We start from the raw sequence: 24413 nt of genomic DNA, 5'->3' as shown, positions 1-24413 counted from the left end.
TTTGTGGGCTCTTGACACTGGGGACCCAGGACTTAAGCCTATTGATCTCTATGTAGATCCGCCCTTGTACACAACATATGTATAGTGACTGGATACAGCAAGCTTTCGATACAATCTGGCCGTGTTAAATGCTTCGAATGACGTCATGCGCGCGCACTTGTTTGCTGCGGCAAATCACACAAGTAAGCGATCCAGTTCCCGCACTGACTTAAAACGGCTAGCCGCTAGCTGCCAATGTAAAAGGAAACACAAATGATAAAAGAGTTTACGCGTTAGAATAAATTATTAATTAAATTATTGGCATATTTGTTCTCATATAAAAAGTACATTGACAGTCAAAACTTTCTCTTAAGCATGCGACGCATGCTAAGCAAGCCCAGAGAATTCGCCCCTGGTTAATCATCCCTCAGGATTATACGCACTATTTGAGAGTTTTGTTTACAAATTTTAGCAATCTTTCAGAGATTACTTGCAAAATGAATGCATGTATCGCTTCTAAAGATAGTCATACTATCATTAATAAATAATTTTTTTTAAATCCTGCTATTGTGTAAATGTAATCAATAAATAACCGTATACCCCAACCCGTATACCCCGTATACCCAACATGACCAATTTTTACAAAAATGTTTGGATAAATATAACTATTTAAACGTGTTAAAATTTTTAAAAAACTGTATTTAAAGTTGACACGCGGGGAAAATATAGTAAAGTGATAAAATATTTAAAGCCATTATAAATTAGTTAAGAAAAATTATTGAAATTACTTGAAAAGTATTAAAATATATTTTATAATTTTGTTCTTCGCGAATATTTTAAATTTAAATATAAAAACCTGTATTTTTCAATTGAACGATTTTATTTTATAAACGAAATTTAAAAATTACATTTCACCAAAAAGCAAATTTATTAAATCTATTTCAATATTCAATTAACAATTTCAATTTCTATATACCTATATCTATTTTATAATATTATATAACAATTTATATGTATTAGTAATAATACATATAATAACAATACACGTTTACTGTATTTAAAAATTTTGTCAAATCATTTTTACATTCTACACATGTTTTGAATGAAATTAATTTCTTTTCTGCATTTTTTATTGAAAACTTATCGTTTTCTTGATTCAAATTTCACCATAACTTTCTTCGGTTGAATGAGACCTTGGCCGGCGTAAAATTCTAAAGGCTGTAACAAAAATGCTATTTAATGAAATTGTATATTGCATATAACTTACATTTATTTTGTATCCGTTAAGATCCTTTTTAATCTACTTTACTGTGTTACTATTTTTAAAATTACATCTTTTAAAAATTGTGTGCACGTGCATCATCTTGAGCTTAAGTTTTTAGAAAATATGAAAAGAACAAGTTTGGAATGAGTTTAAAACAGAAGCAGGAAAAGTTATATCAGTTCCAAATATCGGTTCGTTTGACAAAAATTTTAATAAAATGTTCAAAATAGTATATGCATGCACAGCTGATAAAAAAAAAATTGTATCAAATTCAATAAATCTGCGTTTATTTTCCATATTAAATATTAGAAAAAAAAAACGAAAATTTGGTAAAGTCAGCATTGTTATGTTGACAGTTCGATGGCTCAATGCATAAATTTGAGCTTTTGTTATTCTGCATAACATTTTGAATAAAAATTATTCGTTCCGATGCAATTTCATCTTCATAAGCATAAAAGTAAGCCATAAAAGCAGAACAGATCTATGGGGAATATCCGTGAACTTTGACCTATCTACCCAGAAGTTTAACTGGTATTCAGAAATGCTTAAGGTTAAAATTTGAGTTTTTTAGACCAGTGCTGGATGAAGAAAAAAAGAGAAGAAAACACAGCCTTTTTTTTTGGCAATTTTTGCGATTTTCAATTGCTTATATTTTGGCAACCCTTTCATAGAAAAACCTGAAATTTTGCATACTGCCTAAGAAAACAAGTATCTTTCGAACGACATAATCAGACTCACTACAGGGGTTTTCCGGCAGAGACATTGATTTTCGAAAATCGGCAACTCTAATTCCTGTATATATAGTGAGTCAGTGATGTTTTTATTTGGCGGCGAGTGACTGTTGCGACTCTCAATAAATATTCATTCATCAATATTATTATAAATTTTATAAATTCCTATAATTAGTATTGTTAATTAAAGTTTGTGCGCCTATATTAATTTTAAAAGCATTTTACATATCTATTATTTAAATAGTCCGTTTTTTCATAACTATTCTCATCTCTATCAGCCAGCATGATTTATTGACCGATGGCAGCGCGTTGGTAGTAAGAATTTTGGAAAAGAAAATTATTTTCGCAACTTTCAATGAAATGTAAGAAAACTGAAAAGTGAAATGCTGGAATTTTAGAAAACTAATTTTAAACATTAATCATATTAGACTCTAATTTTTAAATATAAATAATTAAATTTTTCGAAACAAAGTTAATCAAACAAATGCAAATTATCATATTATTACAGATTTTTTTTACGACACATTTTTAAACAATATAAATATAAAAATTTCCATTGTTCGCACTACTAATATTATATCTACACGTTTTGTTATCTAAATGTTTAATTGATATGATTTCTAAATATTTCTACACTTTCACAAATGATTGCTCTGCAGTTTTTTAGTATGTAGTATTTATACATATATTATTTACAAAGCATAGTTCATTTCTAAATAGCATTTTCTAAAAGAAAAATTTGCTTTGAATTACCTTTGATTCTTCTGTTGCGAGGACTCGAAAATCGTGCAAAATATGAACTAAACACATCTTTAACACCATAAGTGCAAATCTCATGCCAATACAGTTTCTCGGACCTTCTCCGAAAGGAAGATAGGCGTATGGAGGAATAGAACTTTTATTCTCTGGCATAAATCTGAAATCGAATTTTTTATATTAATTTTTAGATTGTCGCATATGAATAGTTGAGAGAATTACCTTTCTGGATCAAATTTTTCAGGATTTGGATAAAACTCTTCGTCATGATGCATTGCATAGACAGGAACAACCAGAACCATCTTTTTTGGTATTTTAAAACCAATTTCAGATATTTCATATTCTTCTGTGCATTCTCTGAATAATCTAGAAAATAAATATTGTATACTCTATTATTAAACTAAACGATAATTATACTTTCACAGTTTATATAATAATCTACAAGTAACATAATAAATTATTTTTTAAAATCTACTATAACATAAATTTGAAGTGACAATAGTATTTTGTATTAATACTTTTAATATTTTAAATCTCAAAAAATAAACTGTTCATTTTAATCTTATAAAACGTTGCTTATTATTTTTATTATTATTAGTGTGAATCTAATTTATGTTTTAAAACAGTGCCTCTTGTTTGTTGAAAAACAAACAAGAAGCACTGTTAAAATTAATATAACTAAAAATTGTTTCTTAGGAATTAAAAACGTTAATTTTCTCTAAAACTAAAAAGTTAAAAATGGATTAATAGGCCTAAATTATATTTTAGAAGAATGAATAAGTTAAACAAAAACAAAGAAAAATATGTGTGTTTGTGTGTAAATAAATACGTTATAATTTTAAATAAAATTTTCAAATCATAGAAAATTTCAGTGTATCATTAATGATTTAAATGACAGAATTAAATTTGAATTAAATAAGCATATTCAGTTTGATCTTATTTTAAATATGATAAATTTAAAATAAATACTTTAAGTATATTAAATATTTTTATATACAATATCTTTTATTAAAATTAATCATTTTAAAAATTTTTAAATAAGTGACATTATTATTTACTGGAATCCAATTGGCTGTATTCTGAGAGTTTCACTAATAACGGCATCAAGATATGGCATACTAGTAAGCACATCAAAGTTTATTTCCTTCTACCAAATATAAAGTTAATTTAATTACATTATTAAATATTAATGACATACACAAATATTACAGATATATACTTAAATACAACCAAAAATATATAATTAGATATAAAGACGTAAGGACCTCAAAGATAGGATAGAAATTGCGAAATTAAAGTTTAATACACATGAAAACAACGAATATTTTCAAACAAATAAACAACAAATATATATTTAAACAAATAGTTTTAATTTTTCAATTTATGAATGGTAAAACATTTTTGTTAAGTTAGCTCTTTTTCGATATTTCTTAATCCTTAGTTTTAAATAAATAAGTGGACATAAATATATACAGAAAGATATAAATGTATTTTAATTATTATAATAATTAAATCTGTAATTATTGTATCAACTCCACTCACATTTGCACTCCAAACATTATCTATTTCTTGAATCAATTTCTCCTGGAATTCGGGATACAAGGACAAGTAATGTAAGACAAGAGATAACGTGTTAGTACTTGTTTCACTTCCAGCAAAAAGAAACAACATGCATTGTGCTATCATTTCTTCCACGCTCATAGCTGAAATTAATTCATTTTAGAAATATTTTCTATTTTATAAACATCATATAAAACAGCCAAACCTCTGAACAACGATTACTGACGGAAACATACAAATTCTCCATTGTTTGAACAAAAGCGCCAACACTATTTCGTATGCATTTTTGTTGAAACAAAATAAAGAGGTTTCTGATAAAATAGCTGCTGTTTACAACTGGCCGTTATTGGAGGTTCAACTGTGTTATATAAATTACGAAATGACTTGTGACAAACTTTTATGCTTCGGTAATATTTTCAATTCGACTTCATTTTTTTCGTTAGTTTCTTTGGCATCTTCTGGTGAAATTTCCAAGGTACCTTTTTGAGCATCGAATAATAACTGAAGAAAATCGTTTCTTTTCTACGTGTATATTCAATAGTTAATACAAATTAAATTATGAAAAAGTAAATAGATTAATATGAAGTAAATCATAATATATTTAAAATTAAATAAGTTAATTATGAAGAAACGGTAAACTTATATAACTAATTTTACGTTACAGAATCTTTAAGAAAATGTAGAATATAACATATCACCTCATTTTCTTTCTCTCTTTTTTCGATGACATGTAAAGTAAATTCTTTGAAATAGTCCATCGAATCTCCAAAAACGTTAATTTTCAGATATTTAAAAATTTTCGGAAAGAAAACTGTAATGAATTAATAAGCAATTTATACATAAAAGACATGAATTTTACATATGTATATTACAGATGACGCATTTTAAATGTTATATACCTGTGAAAATTCGAACCCGCCGGAACCAAGCGCTAACAATAAAATTTTTTATTGTTTGGTTCCCACGGAAAAAATGAATCATGAGGAACAAAATCCGAATAGTGCTAGTTGGTGGAGGAGAGGAACGTGACCGAGACGATAAAAGGGCGACGAGAGAGGGAACGGGAGTCGGTCGGTTACGTAGTGTCGATTAGACAGAGTGTGTGAGTCCCGAGTCCCGAGGGAACCCGACGTCGAACGAAGGACTACCTTGCCGAGGATACTTTGACCTAGAGGAAAGACCGACCCGGATCACGAGGTATGACCGCCCCAAATTCATGTAAACTCTCCCTCCGCGTATCCGACTTTAGGCGACGGTAGCTCGCCCCTAATTGTAACTGTAGCTTTAGTCTTAATAAACTTGTTGTTGTTTTTATACGTTGGTAATGTCTTTTATTCGAGTATCGCTGCCGCCGCTCCATCGTCGAACCCATCAACTTCCTCTACTCGCGTAACGCGTGACGCGTAACGAATCCGACCCGCCATCTTGACCGTGGGCAGGACTCCCCGACCTGTTAGCCGAGAAAAAGGCGGTGCGACTCCGTCCACCTCCCGGCGCACCCACATACCTATAAACTAAAAACTATAAAAACTATAAAAACTCATAAACTACGAGTACATTATAAAACCAATGTATATTTTTAAAATCCCAACTTTTTAAAAACCCTGCGCACGGGCCTAGTAACACGAATAATTATGGTATTAGAGCGAATATCTCTAAACATAGTTTGATATTTAAATCTTTGTTACTGATTGTGAGCCCGGACTACAGTTTTTTAAAAGATTAATATTTTGATAATTTATTTTAAATGAACGTTGACAAAAAGAAAAAGTTTTAGAAAAAATTACGAGGAACTGGCGAGAGTTTGTCAAAGATAACACTTCCCTTTTAACGACTCCTTTACCTTGTCCCAGGAAACAGAGAGAAAATTCGGGATTGGATAACAACAGAGTTTCCATTCGATATTGCCTTCTGGGTAGCATCTTGACTCAGGAAAAAAAAAATGAAAAGGTATAAAAGGACCAAGAAAAGTTTAAAAAGGTCGTTTAGTTACATCGACTTCGTCCAGTGGTCCGCCAATCCTGTCCAGTTCGCCAAATGACCAGTCCAGTTACGTCGTCGCCAGCCAATCGACATTATTAGATAGAAAGAAATTTGGATAGAAGATTGATAAAATTAGAGAACTTTTAAATCAAGAAATTGTCGCCATTAAAGACATCATTTAGCATCAAAGGTATTTATCTACCCACGACCAAAAGTAAACTCTGTCGTGCTTTGGGTGGGTATTAGTTTGTAACTTAGAAAAGAGTCAGTCAATAGCTATAATTCGATTTGTGCGCCATTGATTAGTATTAAATCTTATGTAATCTAGAATTCTTTTGATTGATGATATCATACGGTGTCATTTTGTTATGTATGCTTGTAGAATTTTATACACTCCCGTCAAATAAATTTAGCGTTGTTTTAGTATAATTTTGTCGTTTAGTGCATCACTTTTGGGCTTATGCCCCGTCTCTCTTATTTCTCTCCTCCATCCCTTATCATAAGATCGCAGACGTGTTGAAAAGTGTTAAAAACGCGTGAAATTCGAACGAGTTTCCTATATTCCCGGATATAAGTGGAGTTAGAGTACTGACTTCCAGGGACGCTCACGTTACTCTGATTATTCATTTTTATCGTTAATTGGTTAAGCCTCATTCATAAGTGTAAATTGAATTTTGAAAAATATAATCGAAAAAAAAATATAAACCAGTTTATAAAATTAAATTGACATTTATATAGGTAAAAGCTTCTTTTATTAAAATATATTTGTAATATTTGAATTACAAATTGTTGAGGATGAAAATGTTCTTTTGTTGTCCAATGTATCATTGAAAAGTAACAAGTAAAGAAAAATTTTGTTATTGTTATTTTTCTTGCTGAATAATAAATACATTTTATGTAAGATAACATAAAATTTATACAGATAGGCAAAATTATTTCCTATCTGAAGATGTTAATCCAAATAAATATTTTAATCTTAAATAAATTTAGAAAAGTACAATAATACTTACAAAATATTACAAATCGAAATGACAAATTTGTGCTTGTTGCCTTTCGAAATTTATTCACAAATGTATTATTCGGATCGTCTAAAGAACTAAATTTTGTTCCAAATGCAGTAGAAGCAATTACATCGAGAGAAAAATTAGATAAATACCTGTACATAATAAAATTTTAATTATTTCCTAAAGTAATTATATAATTTCATAAACATAACACATCACGAAAAGCAGAATATAAAAATATTTTAAATTTAAATATAATTGATTTCTAATAGCATGGAGTCTTTTTTTTTTAACTCTTTCCGCCCTGTGGGCACTAAGAGGGCCTCTTTTAGTAGGCCCATTATGGGTTCGGCCAGGCCCACAATGGGACGACCGGGTGGTGAGGGACGGGGCCCGACATATCCGAACGGACCACCTCCTGGGGAGGTGGGGGTTCGACCCGTTCGGATTCGTACCCGGTCCCCCAGAGCGGTAGGCTGCCACCTTGACCGCTCGGCCATCCGGCCTAATAGCATGGAGTCATAATGGATTAAGTGACAAGTTAGTACGCTTAATATTAATTTAATTTTTCTAATGAGTTGTAAAAGTGCATAAGATCTGATATAAAAATAATTGATAGTACAGTTAATTTTGAATAAATATCTTACATTTCTTAAATTAACTAAGTTTATGTCCTTTTTGTTTTGTTTGATTTTCAAAAGACATAAGTCAACATTTTTATTTGTAATTCTAATTTGACACTTCAAAGTATATATAAATATACAATAAAACATATTTGAAATTAAATAGATGCAGACTTTTTAAATTAACTTTTTTATTAAGTTTATTATATACTTTAAAAATTTATAAATATTATTAATATTATAAAATAAAATCACATATACAATTGATTATACACGCTTATTACATTCTATCTTTATTGAGTTTGCGGGGACAAAAATCACTAACGTAAACTAAATTTACTAAACGTTTTCAACATTTTCGTATCCTAAATTTGAAAAATTGATTTAGATTGTTCCATATAAAATAATGGATAGAGTTTCTGAAATAAGAACAGAGCAGATACTCATTAATTCTGTGCTCATTGCAAAGTAGATCATAATATGTACAGAAGCTGTATTTAAAAAATAACAATGATAACAATTCAAATATATATTAAATTCTATATGAAATTTCCGATATTTTTGTAAGAAATTTCAGATGATAAAAAAGCACACATCATAACACGCAGTGTTAGAATTTTCGAACTTTTTATAGTCTTTTCTATTTTATTGTTTACTGCAACCGTAGCTAAGAAACAAAGCCATGGCGGAAGAGTGATATTTAATATCCAGAGCGGATATACTGGATCTTAAATATCCAGTGTATAGTCTCTATTCTTACTCTAGGAAATGTGGGATGATTCACTCAGAACTGAACACTTATTACGTGGAATATCTCCGTATAAATTGAAAAAACGAACACAAACAGCTTCTGTTCACGAACGGAACGGTTCTTTATTTCATCACGAAACAGTCGACCAAGGTTTTATACTACATGTTGAAAAATGATATACTGTGCAGTCATGAGATTTTGAACAAAGTAATTTGTCAGTCCCGAATGAATCACTCTGTAGTATAATTTCTTTATTTGTTTATATTAGTGGAATTCGTCGAAAATTAATTTCGAAAATGTTCTAAATTTAAAAAATATGTTTATTTTATTACATAGACTGTTTTATTAAGAAATTAAATATATAATTCAGCAAAAAAAGAAACTTAAACAGTAGATTTAATCATTTTAAATTTTAAAAAAATCTATTTACTTTTTACAATCAATTGGCTGATCTCCATTAGTTTCAATTAATTTTCTCATATCTGTTGAAAATTTTTCTGCGCATTCCCTTACCAAATTAGCCATCTGTAAAATTTTAAAATATAATAAAATGTCGCAACAATGCAAAATTTATTCAAAGAAAATATTCAAAATTATTAATAATATAGCGTACAGGACGCAATCTAAGCACAGGAATTTCTAAGGACAACGATTATTTATTAGTGTCTGTCACCAAGTGATACTTATTTTTTTAAAAAAAAATCTAGTATCTGAAGTCAACACAAACAATTGAGACCAGTGAACGTTGTGTTTTCTTATTCTCGTACAGACAATCATAAAGTTTTTAGATCTGAACAATTTTCGTTTCCCAACAGTTCACGAATGATTTCTGTGTTGTGTTCTCTAGAAAACGCCAGCAGTTGCATTATTTCCGGCAGCATCTCACTGGATTGATGCTGAGATTTTGAATACTCCCAATATTACTTTTCATGAAATTTTTAAACCGAGATTAAAATGTTAAATAATACTTTTATTTATGTTAAATTAATGAAAGAATTTGTTTACTTTTCTCATTCTGCTGCTGCTGAAAGTGGGACTGATAATACACCTAATTCTTTTCCAGTCGTCATCAGTCAAAACGCTTAACATTTTGTCGAACAATGGATTTCCTATTTCGAAATCCTGAAATAACAATTTATTATGTGCATTATTTAATGAATTATACATCTTTGGTAAATAACTAAAAAGCACGAAATTAAAATAGAATAGTTCTAGGATCGCTGACTCTATTCTTAACAATTATGTAAATACATCACAAGAAACGACTAAAACCACTAAATCTTTATTTAAAATTAAAAAGTTTATTTTTTTATGAAAAATGTTTAATTTATTCAATTTTTTTACAGTTTTACATCTTTGATTAGAAAGGTAATAAATGCATTTTTGTGGTATGTTCATGAATAATATAAATCATAAAAATATAAATTGCAAGTAAAATCACTAAGATATTTGCAAGTATTTGTCTATTTTCATACAATGTTTGTAGAATTTTAATATTAGACTGACGAGATTTTGAGTTGTCTGTCTTATTTTGAACTGGATTCAATTGACATTATAAGTGATTCGAAAGATGTAAACATTTCAAATAAAAGAATTAAAAAAAAATGTATATATAAAAATTTTAAAATTTAAATTAAATCAATAAAGAGCTTAATAATATTTTCGTATTCAAACTTACCATTCTGTTGTGAAACATATTAAAATCTTTAACTAATATCTTTTTCAAGATATGAGGTTCTGCAATAACGAGTTGTGGTTCAAGGCCTAAATAGATACTATAAAATATATGATGTTTTAAAAGTATAAAATAAAACTAACACTATAAATGTACACTACTTACCCATGTATTCGGCCATACTTTTTATATTCTTCCAATTGATGTAAGTGATGAGGCTAGGGGAAAAAATCTTTAAATAACTTTTGTAAGGAAACTTCAACATTTTTTAAAATTTATTTTATTTACATATTAATTAATTAATAAAAACTTAATCAATAAAAATGCCTAACAGTTGATATAAAAACTACTTAAATTAATAAATTTCATTAAGGATAATTTCTAAAAATATTGTAATTTTATTCTGTAATTGTAATTGCTGCGTAAAACAAATAAATCTAAATCAAATAGAGAAAGTATTTCCAATTAACTCAGTTTTCTAAATTTTAATTAATATTAATTCATCGACTAATGTTATTTATATTTTAAAATGTTTAAGCATATCACTGAGAAACATTTTCAATAAGATGACATATTATAGTAATATTAAACCTGCAAATCTGCATTCTAAACTAAAATATAATGCTAAAATTGTTTTCAGCAGTATATTTTAGAAACAGAAAAATTGTAAAATCATTATACTTTTCACAAATAACAATTTTGAATTACGTTTCTGAAATTTAATTTTAGAAAAACAAAATCACTATTTATTAATTAATACAGCCTCATACATGACAAGAACTAACGATTCATTAAATTTACTTTATATAAAAGTGATGCATAAATACATATGATTTTTCCACGTATCTGTTTGTGATCTTCATCACTATACGCGATGTGTTACAAATAAAACATTTATAATACGCTTCATTTATTATTTTGGTTTCTGTCTTTTAATTTACTAGTATTTTTATAGAAGAATAACGTATTAAATTTTGTGACTCGAATCTCAAATTTTTATTAAACTATACTTTCTCCAAATAAAAATATTCGCGAGTAGAAATACAAATAATGGAAAGTTAATTATTTCAACAATCCCTTTCGTTATTTAAAATTTATAATATTCTATATAAAAGAATGATTACATAAAGTTTCATACCTGAATCAAATGAAATTACTGAAAATGGACATAGTATGATTGATTATTTATTATTACAGTATATCTATTCTGAAAGAGTCACATTTACGTTCACATTATTTAGTAAGATCTGTTTCATCCTAAAAAACTATACTAGAAATGAAAACATATTATAATTCTATTTTTAAACAAAAAATGTAAGTCAGAAATCAGTAGCATTATTTCAGTACTTTTTATCCTTTCAATACCGTAATCTATAAAAGGATAGCAAATCTATAGCATGTGCGCCGCAAATGCAGAACGAAAGAAATGTCTAACACGCAACATATACAACTTCGTTTATTACTTTTACTGTATAAATAAACATTATTTTAATTTCAGTTTTTTGTTGTGTTTTTACGTTCAGCTTATCATCTTTCTCTCATCCAGCTGCTTTAAATTTATGCTAATAAAAGTATACTGACTTCGCTTCTAGCTGTTATATGTCTAAAACATCTGCACGAATAAATTATTTGAAAGATAATCATAACTATTCCAATGCACGCGGACTCAAAACAGATTTGTCATTCCTAGTGTATAATCTCAAAATTACATTTCGTATTTGAGGATAATCTATTTTTTATCATAGATTTTGTGTGGCCAGGATCTCTCACCCTTCAGAGGGGAAACCGACTGTCGAACCAGAGTGAATTAACTGGTGACTTATTTTCGTAAACTGAACCAGGGCTGCGAAGAAGCGTGGTGCGGTACGATTTAATTGACACATCCCCGATCGTAGATCCTGAGGGAGAGCAAGAGATCGATAGCCGGGGAAATTTCGGCAGTCACCGTACACAGAGTTCAAAGCCGAAAATGCGAGCTGTCCTTCAAACTGTATGAACCCAGCTGCGTTTTCTCCGAGACAAGAGAAAAACATATTGGCGGAAATTTACAGGACAGTCGTTTGGGTAAGAGCATGACCCGACTGCTGGTGGAGCGGTCCTGGCGGGGGTGTTCGACAACCCCGTGGTCCGAATCGTGTCGCTGGCAACAGATCGGGGACCAATCGAGGAAAGAAGACCACAGTTTTGGACCAACCAAAAAGAGGGATTTCAGGCGAAAATGGTATAAAAGTTCGAAATCTCAAGGACACCGAGAAGTTGGGAGCAAGATAGTTCGTTCTTGTAATCCGGTCCAGGGTCATGGAGGAGAAGACCCGAAACTTGGACGAGTGCGGCAAGGTCGGGGACTTAACATCCCAAGCACACTTCTCTATCCGGACAAGTATAAACAAGGACCTAACTTCCAGGCGTGGACTTCTACCCCTCCAGCCTCCAGAAACACCTTACATTGGAGACGAACCTTCTGTTTCTCAACACCTTACCATCGGAGACGAACACTTTTTCGCTTGGTGTGATAACCTTCAACTGGACGGCATAGTACTTCCTCTGTAAGCATGTTTTGTCTTAATAAACGCGATTAACTTTGTCATTCCGGTATCCGTGTGAGTCTCTGCGTCCAGCAACCGTTACCCCCATACGCACAAACTAACCTCGTGTCATCCTGACCAAGATGCTGGAAAAGCGAGTGTCTCTGCCTCCAACAAGGCAGCTGTTTGTCGGCGGCGATACATTACAATGGTATGGTAACCTTACATTTTTCTTTGCTTATGTCCATTGCGTATTTCCATATACTGTACGTTTGTAATTCTAAGAAAATATCCAATTTTTCTATTTCCATGTTTAAATACTGCAAGTAGAATTAGTATGACTTATTGAATTTTTTTTTTAAATTTTAGAAAGAACTTATACATACACGCCATCCACAAATCACTGAAGCAAACTTACAATGTTTATTAATAAATTTTTCTGCTATCAATTAAATGTCAATTCCAACAAATACTGCCAATATTCCAAAATAAAATACTTAAGTGTGTCTATTCTGAAACAGAGAACTGAACGAACTGGTTCTATAATAAAGAATAATTTCTCTCACAATAGATATAAAAATTGATATAAGTAGAAAGAATTTGAATTTGAAAATGATTAAGTATAGTATATCAATTATATTATTTCATAAGAGTAATCATGGCGGCGAGATCAGCAAATTACTTACAGTATATTTTGCTATTATAATTAAAAATACAATAAAAACTTTCATATAAAATTTCGGTTAATGTTACCTATGGTAGCCAAGATGGCGACGGGGAAATTCTAGAGGCCGACGGGGAAATTCTAGACCGCGGTGGGGAAATTTTTTCACTCTCCGTTCGAGATTGCGACCGGGATTACGTCATGATTTCGTCATCAACTGAAGATATCCGTAGAGGGCGCTTTGATTCTTCGAATTGCGTGTTATCGGAATTATGCAAATTTTTCCTCCGAGTATGAGTGGGCGTCTTGTCGTGCCGAGAGATTTCGTTGGGTTTTTCTTACTTCTGGAATTTTTCTATTACGAGGTAATTTGTAATGTTCTTAATTTTATTTGCGAATTTAGGCTGTTGGAAAAGTTGTTTATATTGAAAAGTAGGCTAAGCGTTTTCTGTGATTTTTGGAATAGATATTTCGCAACCGAGTCATGGCGGATTGTGATTTAGAATCGGACGGATTTTGGAAACAGTGTACTGGACGACGTTTTTATCAGTTAATCGAAGCGGAGTATTCCGAGTTGGGATTAGACGAAAGAATTGATGGCGGACTGAAATTCGCCGTGAAATTAGGCCTCCAACACGCCGAGGAAGTTTGCGAGGAATGCGGCCAAACATGCAAATTGATTTATCGCAGCGACCGGAATTCTTGCGCGATGCGTTGCCGAAAATGCAGGCGGAATAGTTCGGCTTTCGATGGAACGTTCAAAGGGAAATGCGGCAATGTTTCGTGGGCCAAGCTGTTGGCATTCATATGGCACTATATTGGTTTAGAGTGCACGACGAGTAATTCGGCAATTTCCTCGGGCGTTTCTAAAAAGGCAGGAATAGACTGGGCTAACCACGTACGTTTCGTTATGTTAGTGTCCTTACACAATCTGACATCGTTTAAAATAGGAGGCGTCGGCAAAACAGTGGAAATAGACGAAACAGTGATATGTAAACGAAAATACGAGAAAGGAAGAAAGATGAAAAGCACTAAATGGGTCGTCGGAGGTTTGTGCCGGGAGGACAAGACTTGTTTTATATGCCAGGTTAATGACAGATCTGAAATAACTCTCAATTGGATCATTTCGAAATACGTTAACTCCGGCAGCTCAGTGTTCACAGACGAATGGAAGGGATATAACCACATCGACGATTTAGAAGGTATAGAAATTTCTCATAAAACAGTAAACCACTCTGAAAATTTTGTCAACCCGATTACAGGCGTTCATACTCAGAATATCGAAAGATTGTGGGGTCACTTAAAAAACAAGAAGAATTTGCCGAAACATTACACAGAAGATTTGTCGGATTCGTATATGTACGCATTCATGTATAAGAAGTATCACAATTGGACGTTAAAAAATCCCGGCGAAAAATTCCACACCTTTATCAAACACGTCAGAATGATATTTCCCGGTCGCGGAAAAGTACCTAGTTGGAAAGAACCGGAGACCATTCCGGCCGCTCCCGCACCTATTGCCAAGAAGAAAAAGGTGGAAAAAAACGAGAACATTGTTAAAAGAAAAGCGCAAAAGAGATCCTCTTCTCATGCCGGAGAATCAAGTTCAGTCGACGGGAAGCGAAGAAAAAGAGGAAAGGCTCAGTAACAAAGTAAGTGCTCTTGTTTTTTCGTTCGTGTTTTTTAGTATTCTTAATATAGACCGTCGGGTAGAAATAACCTTCACGTCGCCGTTTAAATGTACGGTAGAAAGAAAAAATTTCGCGGTCGCCGCGTGCAATATACGGGGGGGGGAAAAATCCCTGCCGCCGTCTAGATTGTAGGGTAGAAAAATTTCCCCGTCGCCATCTTGGATACCATAGGTAACATTAACCAAAATTTCTTTAAAATATTATTTAAAAATATTACGAAACTCCAAACATTTTTAAAACTCAAAGTTACCGTGTTTATAAACGTACGCAACGCTACGAATAATGACCATATTCCAGTTGTTACGGATGGAATTCCATGATTTTTCCAATAAGATACTCGCTTCTTTACATATCTAGAGATTGAAATTTAAAAAAGTATTGGTAATAATAGTCTAAGGCTGTAAGTATTATAAGAGATAACAAAAGTTGATAAAATGTTAAAATAATAATCAATCAATGAATAAAAACATCAATAATAATTTATTTAAGATTAATATATTTTATTTAAAAAATTAATACGGACCTTCTTAAATATATTTTAAAAATTTATCTGTATATTAAGTTATAACTATTCGTTTTATTTAAATAATATAGAATTTTTGTGGCATTATCACTGTCAGTATCATACAGTAAAACAATTAGAAATAGAAATGACAGAAATAACGCCATGATACTGCTGCATTTATAGAGCTTGCATATTTTGTATAATTTTCTGCTTTTTAATGGAACATTTCATTACATCCTGGATAGTTTTATTGCCTGGAAAGGTTCATATAAATTTCTCTAATTATTTTTGCTATATTTATGGATTGGTCAATTATGCTTATTTTTAGACATGGAATTGAGTACAAGTGCTTATTAAATCCAAGATATAGAATATATATATATGACCATTCTAAATTCATAAATATAATTTAAAATGTTATCAATTCTCAACTGAAGCATTACAATAGTTATTTTGTTCTAGGATTTAAAAAGTTAATCATTAACAATACGCATATATATATGTATATGTATTAAATAACATGTATGTGTATATATATATATATATATATATATATAGACTGTATAGACTCCCGAGTATAAATTTAAAGAATTTGGTGCAGTTCAAGCAAGGGTAGGTGGTTAATAAGGTGACATGAAATCAGGGTAGAAGTGGGGTTTCCAGGTTTTGCAGTAGTCTATATTTTTCTCAGGATCCAAGAGAATAATTACGAAAAATTTAATGGAGATCGACCAAAAAGCTAAGAATAGAGAGACACAAACATTCTATCATATATATACAGTGACAGAAAAAAAGGTCTCGAAGCGAGGAGATTTGCAAATAACCCGGAGGGTCAAATTTAACACGATTCCAATACTTTCCTTTGTTACCTATCAGTCTGCCGTCCATGGAAGCTGTGGAAGCACCGCTTTCCTCATATTTTCTTAAATATAAATACATATTGCTCAGTGGCGTGCCGTGACATTTGATGATAGGGAAGCTGTGTTTCTGTAAGAAGCCGACTTCCAGGGGCAATCAGTTAATTGCGCGTCAGTGATGGTCTAGGGCAGTGGATCTTAACCTTTTTTATACTCGCAGCTCACCAAATATTTCATAATTTTTTGTGACCCTCATTTTTTTAAAATAATTTATATTTGATAATTTATCTATAATAAATTGATTTTTTTATTATTGCTTTATTTTTTTATAAAATAAATGTAAATCATAATTTTATTATTTCATTTTCTATTTAAATAACATTCAAACTTCACAATTAAACATAAAAACTCATTTATTTTTAACAAAAAATAAAATAAACAATTAAAAATACATAGAAAAAACAAAAAATATTCGAAAATAATTTAACGAGATTTCTTGTGATTTTGTAATTCCTTGAACTTCTATTCTTACGAACCCATATCTGATATAATCACGATCGTATTTTCTAATTTTAATGTTACTTAATTTTATACCTTTAGTTTAGGACTTGTGGTTTTTTTTTTCCGTTGCGTTTTTCACTGTATCATCGTCGGAACTTTCACTAGTATTTTCTTCAATATATTTACTTTTTGAAAATCCCGGTCCGTGATTACTTACATTAAAAAAATTTTCTAATGTTCCTTTCTGTTTTTTGCTCATTTTTGTGGGTTAATTATAAATAATTAAAACTAAACACACAATATAAGAAAGAAATGCACTATTATTAGATCCAAAGCCGATGCTAAAACTAAACTAAAACACCCACAACTTGTCGTAAAGATTTTGCATAACTTTTGCAAAAATATTTAAATTTTCTAACCCTACTACTAAGCCTACTATTTTGCATAATTATTTTTAAAATTCGAAGCATTAATAGTTTCTTAGAATTACTTTGAAATAAAAGAAGTAAATACTGCGGTGTAAGTAGCATATTTGCATTTATTTCTTCTGTACTAACAAAGTTGTATGTAGGAAGAAATAAAAAACAAATAAAAAAAACTAAATAGGAAAACTTTATCTTTCTTATTTCACTTTTCAATACGATATTCGGTTATACATCAATTTTCTTTTTATTATATTCCGAAGGAAATTTTGCATAATTTGGCGGCTCCCGGCAAACTTCTTATGGACCCCCAGGGAGCCGCGGCCCCCTGTTAAGAATCACTGGTCTAGGGTCCATTCGTATTCATTTGTTTGATAAGCCAGTAAAAACTGTAGACTTCTCTAAAAGTATTTTTAATATCACAATTACATTCTGAATCGCTAGCCACGATATAAGGGCTAAAATTAAAGATAAATTATAAAAACTTACTCGGTGAAATAAAATTGCGATGGATATACATACCTGGTACAATATATTGTTCAATTGTATTAATATACTTTTAAAAAAATTATAATTAAAATATAGCTTTGTAAAGAAACGTACATAAAAATAACATAAAATATTCTTTGTTTTAAATTTTAAAACAATCCACTTAGTCAAATAGCTCGATACGAGTAGCTGATGGATGTTCCAGATAGGTGTGTCAGTGTGTGCGTGCCAAATCCCGAGGGTGCCGATACCGGTCAATGTCAAATGCCTCTTTTGTCGCATCACTAGTATATCTCAAAGGACGCCACACGGCTATTGTAAATTTTAAACGTTTCTCACCATAGCTGTAAAAATCTAACTATGTTAAACTTAATAGTCATTTGTTTTCTAACTAATTCGTTTTAATACCAGGTGTACACGGAAATCAGTTCCCCACTGTACTGAGCGAGTGATTGGTTCAGTCAAACTTTTGTTTAAGTAAAATTCTGGCTCTTTCAACTGGGTTTTATTTATGTCCGCATTCCCTGATCTCTTAATTATTTAATTACTTTTTAAGTAGAAATAAGTCGAAACCAGTTACTTTGTACTTGAATATCTGTAGTCTTGGGAAAACATTGGAAAGACAAATTTTTATGACAACCGATACTTAGATCGTACATTTAAGGAAAATAAATTCTAGAGCTTTTTTGTACCTTGTGCGTTTCATTCATTAAATTTGGTTGTAAATGATGACTGCCAAAGTAACAGTTAATTTTTTAACATTATACAAGAATTGTACACGTTTTTTCTGCATTCCCTTACAGATGGGACATACTATAATCGTAATATCACCGGTTTAACATTGAAACCGTAAGTAATATAAGATGGGAGAGCAGACTAAATACAGAATAAATATATCAAATATTTTAATGGATTTTTTAAAACTCCTGTCAACTATACAGAACTATCATAAAAACATGCCAGTAAACCCCTATCGGCTGGGTTAAGTTATAAATCTAGCCTAGGGTGGGCAACCTTTTTTATAACACGGGCCAGAATAAATTTTACGTTTTTTCCGCGGGCCGTAGTAGTTAATTGACGCCTTTTTGTGACTCGTAATTTTTTTAGTCTGCAAATATGAAATAAATAAATAAAAAGTTTATACTACATTTATTTCTCTTATCGTTTTCGAAAATTACAAAGAATTGGAAAATTAATTAGTTATTTTTCCAATTTAATAATCTATTAAAGATCTCGCGGGCCGGATAGAAACTTTTCGCCAGCCGTAGCTGGCCCGCGGGCCGGGGGTTGCCCGCCGTTGATCTAGTCTGCTCGTGATTCACATAATCGGGCGAGGGCGGCCGAACATCTAGTAGGCAGGTGGTTAACAGCCCACAACCGCTCCGGGATATAAAGTTGGACTCTTTACGCGTGTGTCGCTTCTACCAGCTAAACCGGGTAAGGTTGGTGCTCTGTAAACCGCATGTGACAATGCCTATATAATCTGACTGATTGGAGACTGACTCGGTTTCGACATTCCTTCCGCCACCGAATTATTCGAATATACAATAGCAATCTTATCGTTTTTTTCACATGTAGTATAGAAATTTGTAAAAGATACATAATGCAGTTATAATAAAATATTAATTTTAATTAATTCAAAGTACGTTAAAATATGAAAATTTATATTTTATAAAATTCAAGGGAAGGTCATTGGAAGGTGGAATCGGCGCTTCCATCGCTTCCAATGACGGCACGCCACTGATATTATTGCTCGATTATTTTCATATTTTAACGTATTTTGAATTAATTAAAATTAATATATTATTATAATCGCATTGTGTATCCTATTACAAATTTCTATACTACATGTAGAAAAAAATAATAAGATTGCTATTGTATATTCGAATATGAATCCGTATATGCATTATGCATATTCCCAACGGAAGCGTTGTATTGTCGAATACGAAACAGCTTCCACGACGAAAATATTTGAATCGTTAAAGCAGCCAGATTACACGCATTCGCGCATGCGCTTTACAGATCACAAACCTCACGCGGTTTAGCTGGTGGATGCTACACACTAAAATATCGTATAACGCTTCCAATGATTTTATCAGGGCCGGCACAGCTTCCCTATCATCAATGTCACCGCATGCCACTCTTATGTGTATGTTAGGTTCAAAGAACGAATGTGCTCATTGAGCAAAAAAAAAAAAAAAAAGTCTACAACGCGTTGTGACTAACTCAAAAAGACCTCAAAGCGAAATTCACGTCGTGGTTTTCATGATATTTGACCACTACGCATAAGAAAAGCCATAATGCGTTCTAAACGTTAGCTGATGCAACCACGATAAAGGGAAATATACGACGCACAGTGGTTTGTAACTTTAAAATATGGGTTCTAGCCTCAAAACATTTTTATTTACAATTTTTAATGCTGAACAATGTTGGTTCTTCAAGTTTTCCCAGAAATTTAATTTTCATACTTAAAAAAGTTTCAAAGAAATAAAACGTATGGAGAAAAATACACATTTAGTTTTTGTTTTTTTTTTTTTTTGTTTTTCTTAAAAGTGCTAAAGGTAACATGTACGAGTAGGTGCTCGATGTACAGTACATGATGACATAAAAATCAGTTGTTAAAGTTAAAAACCACCGTGTGACAAATTTATGGTTAAAAGCCACAAGTTTTTCATGTTAACGTTTCGAACGCGTTATGACTTTTCTTAATCACCAAACGCGTAGTGATCAAATATCACGAAAGCCACAACACGAATTTCGTTTTGTGGATGATTTAACGAGACCAGAACGCATTGTGGACGTTTTTTTCGCTCAATGAGCGTTTTCGTTCTTTGAGCCTAACATATACATAACAGTCAGGAAAATAAAATGAGACATTATTTTATAACTATTCTATTTTTAAATCATTAGGCTTGTATTAATCAATAGATTACAAATAATCGCAAAATGTAAAGTCACGTGATAGCCCGAACTATGTTATGTCACGTGATAGCCGATGACCAATAATATGTTTAAATTTAAGAAATGGGCTATTATTTTATAAATACTCAATCTTTTAAAATTGAACCTAGAAAAATACCACATGAAAAGATGATCAGCTGTCGAAAGAAGAATTAAGCATATGCAGACCTTCTCCTAGATTGTTTGGTAGCTTGGTCGAGGTCTAGCTAGATTTACAACGAGAGCTACTCTCTCTCATTGTAAATCTAGGCGACAATTTGGGATTGCGTAAGTCCAAAACGATTCAACGAAAGTATTCAAAATTTAAGACGCCCATCGTGGCGGTTAAATATTTTAAATTTCATTCAAACCGGTTCATTAGTCTTGGAGATATTAAGAGTCAAATTTAGTTCATTAATATTACACGTGTGGCTGAACTCTATGATATACTGTATTTTGCAAAATTATTACGTGTGTTTCTGTTTATATAATACATTATTACGATACAACATGTATAAAAAATAGTATTTTATAATATTATTGAAACTCATAAATATCTAGCAACACAAGCTAGAAATACATCGTTATCCAGCTAGAAACAAATTGATCAATACTGCTAATGTTTATAATAATGTTATCGGTTTTAATTAAAGAAGTAAACACAAAACAATTTTTCTGTTTTCGAGTTTTTATATAATAAGTTTATTGATCCAGTGACGTACAACTATTAACGGAAAGCAAATATAGAGAATAACGCTACAATTTTAACGGAACTCTAAAAATATATAACGATGTAACAAGGATTCGATGAAATTATGTTATATGAAGTAAAAGTCTTTATAGAGTAGAAATCTTAGAAGTTCTTTATGCAGAAGTCTTAGAAGTATCAAATGAAGTGGAATATTTATCAACGCTACAAATTTAACGGAACTCATCTAAAACTAAGTTACATAACGATGTAAAAAAGATTCGATAAAATGATGTTTTTAGAGTATTCACCCTCAACCATTGATTGTTTGCCTGGCCTCGAGTGCTGAAGGTCATTTAGAGGAATCTCACAGTTTCCGCCACCCATTTTTTGACGATATCCAGCCGTTCAACCTTTCAGTATTTTATCCGGACTAAAAGTGTTTTGTTCTAATTTTAAGACCCTTTACGGTCTTGTAGTTTAAGCTGTGCGGCTATTTTTTTATAGGAGACGAGATAAGATTTGAAGCTATGAGAGGAGGGATGGTCAAGGAGATTACGTCATCGAATACTACTGATACTTATACTGATTACTTATGATTACTAATACTCTCGTGAATATTTATTTAGATAATACGTAGCAGAAGTAAGATATAGACAGGTGCAATGTTTTTGAGTACACATTGTATACACAAGCGTATTTAAATAAATTTTGTTTCTACGTTTAAATTTTGGAGATTTTAAGTTATTTATAGAATAAATTTTAAACGTTTATGTATATTTGAAACATAGAATGAAATTCTAAACATCAGCCTCAAGCGTAGTCTTTTTGTGTTAAAAATAAAATGATATTATTACGCAATTTGCGTTTTTTTATAACATTAAAAACAAGAATTGAGTGAACGAAGGACAAAAGTTGATATGTGTTTTTATTATAAGTATTTTTCTACCAGGAAAAGTATTTAATTACAGAAATGGTTACAAGGCTGATTGGCCGAAAAAGAAAAAATACTAATCATCGTCACAACCTTAATACGTATCTTCATTTTTTATTGTTCCCTCCTGCATTAGTAGATAATATAAACCACATTTCTAGCAAACTGATCACCCTCACTAAGCTTGGAAAAGCGGAAAAATTAAAACCGGAGTGAGAATGTTCAAGGTGTTTAATGTAGGCAGTTCTTCTAATTTCGAGCATATATATAAAATTATGCAATTTTTTCAGCTTGCTCCTCATTTGTCAATCTAAGCCTCAATAATTTATTCTTGGTTACGGGACTGTTACATTTATTTAATTTTTTTTTTAAACATTAATGGGTATAATAAAATAGCTTTTCGGATAAAGGAATAAGTGATTATAAAACCGATTTTTACCGAATAATAAAATTTGATTAACTCAAATTTTATTATTAAAAACATTAAATAAACAATATATAGCTTTGAATTAACTCTAAGTTTTTATATATCAAAACATTCGTAAATGGAGCGAATATTGTAAACAAGATAAATTAAAAATTCACTTTAGTTTAATTCGTAAGAAAATCAAGCAACCAAAAAGTTTAAAAGAATCTTATTGTGTAGAATTCTGTTTTACGTATCTTTTAATTTGTAAAAATAATATTACATTACATCTATCACTTTTCTACAATTCCATTCTATGTGTCAGTATTTAAATATTAAGACGCTAGAGAGAGAATTAAGCAGTTTTTAATCAATATATAAAAAGATACAAAATGATTTTTCTACCATTCTGCAAAATATTTTTTTTCACAAGATTAATTATTTTAGCAGCTCATTGCACAAACAAATTTTTATCTAGAATGAAAGATTATGTCTATAATTTAAAAAAAAAATGCTTCTTCTGATAACGTAATACTGATAATATATATAATAATTTTATTAATAAATATTATACAAGTATTTGAGTTATATAAAGAATATAAAGAAAAGAAATAAATAATAATTTCAGTATAAAAATATTAATTAAATAATTTATTAATAGTGTTTCTATGTATACATATATATAAAATAATCCTGTGAAACAGAATTATTTATATATATATGATTTATATATAAGATAAAATTTATCTTGCGATAATTGACTCTAACAAATCCACTTAATTAAATTGAACAAGACGAAATTCTTGACAATAAATGATCGACTCAAGAATAACATTAAATAAATTTTATGTTAACAAACTTCTAAATAAATAACAACTTTATAAGCCTAAGAGTATAATAAAAAAAATAATTGTCATTACATTATTTACTTAATTTAATTCATTAATCATTATTCTGTAAGAACTTTTATAAGTAACACGTTATAAATATTAATATGAGCTTTCACCTATATAGCAATTAATATGTCAGAAAACAATATTACTCTTAATTACCGTGCAACTACAGAATGAAATTATTACATTTTTACTTACAAAACACTGAGAAGAAGCGCTAATACAAAGAATATAAACCATTTATAGTTACAAATTTCTAATAACTCCATAATGTTTACGAGGCAAGTGAGTTGCCAACTAGGAAAGTAATTTGCTTAACAATTTATGTTTTATAACAGCTTGTCGGACTTCCTGTGTAATTAGATCCCTCAGGTCAACGTAACACTGCCATCTAGGAAACAAATTTTGAATGATTTTTTACGATGTTACATAATTATATATATTTGTATGCAAATAATAAAAATTGATGAATGTATTTTAATATTTGTTTTCAGAATCAACTTAAATGGATGTTGGGAAACTGTTTAAACGGAATTTAATTTAAATTAAATTCTACTTATATGAATTGAGAG

The 24413-nt window shown here is 30.7% G+C and overlaps 1 protein-coding gene across 1 annotated transcript; it reads right to left on the bottom strand.

The window, feature by feature from the left end:
• Positions 1–840: 840 nt before the first annotated feature.
• Positions 841–24147, bottom strand: LOC136988889 (cytochrome P450 3A2-like). The gene is made up of 14 exons (XM_067286898.1): positions 24040–24147; positions 15457–15559; positions 10492–10544; positions 10330–10426; positions 9657–9773; positions 9082–9176; positions 7284–7429; positions 4989–5101; positions 4686–4812; positions 4273–4433; positions 3789–3877; positions 2953–3096; positions 2728–2890; positions 841–1197 (listed from the first exon to the last, which is right to left on the bottom strand). Exons 1-14 carry the CDS (start codon positions 24108–24110, stop codon positions 1120–1122), a joined length of 1557 nt encoding a protein of 518 aa, XP_067142999.1. The 5' UTR covers positions 24111–24147; the 3' UTR covers positions 841–1119.
• Between the last annotated feature and the right edge of the window lie 266 nt (positions 24148–24413).

Source organism: Centruroides vittatus, unplaced genomic scaffold, assembly GCF_030686945.1.
Source record: "Centruroides vittatus isolate TY-2023 unplaced genomic scaffold, ASM3068694v2 scaffold_386, whole genome shotgun sequence".
Lineage (NCBI taxonomy): Eukaryota > Metazoa > Arthropoda > Arachnida > Scorpiones > Buthidae > Centruroides > Centruroides vittatus.
Note: the sequence above shows the minus strand (reverse complement) of the source record. Positions and strands in the feature narration are given on the sequence as shown.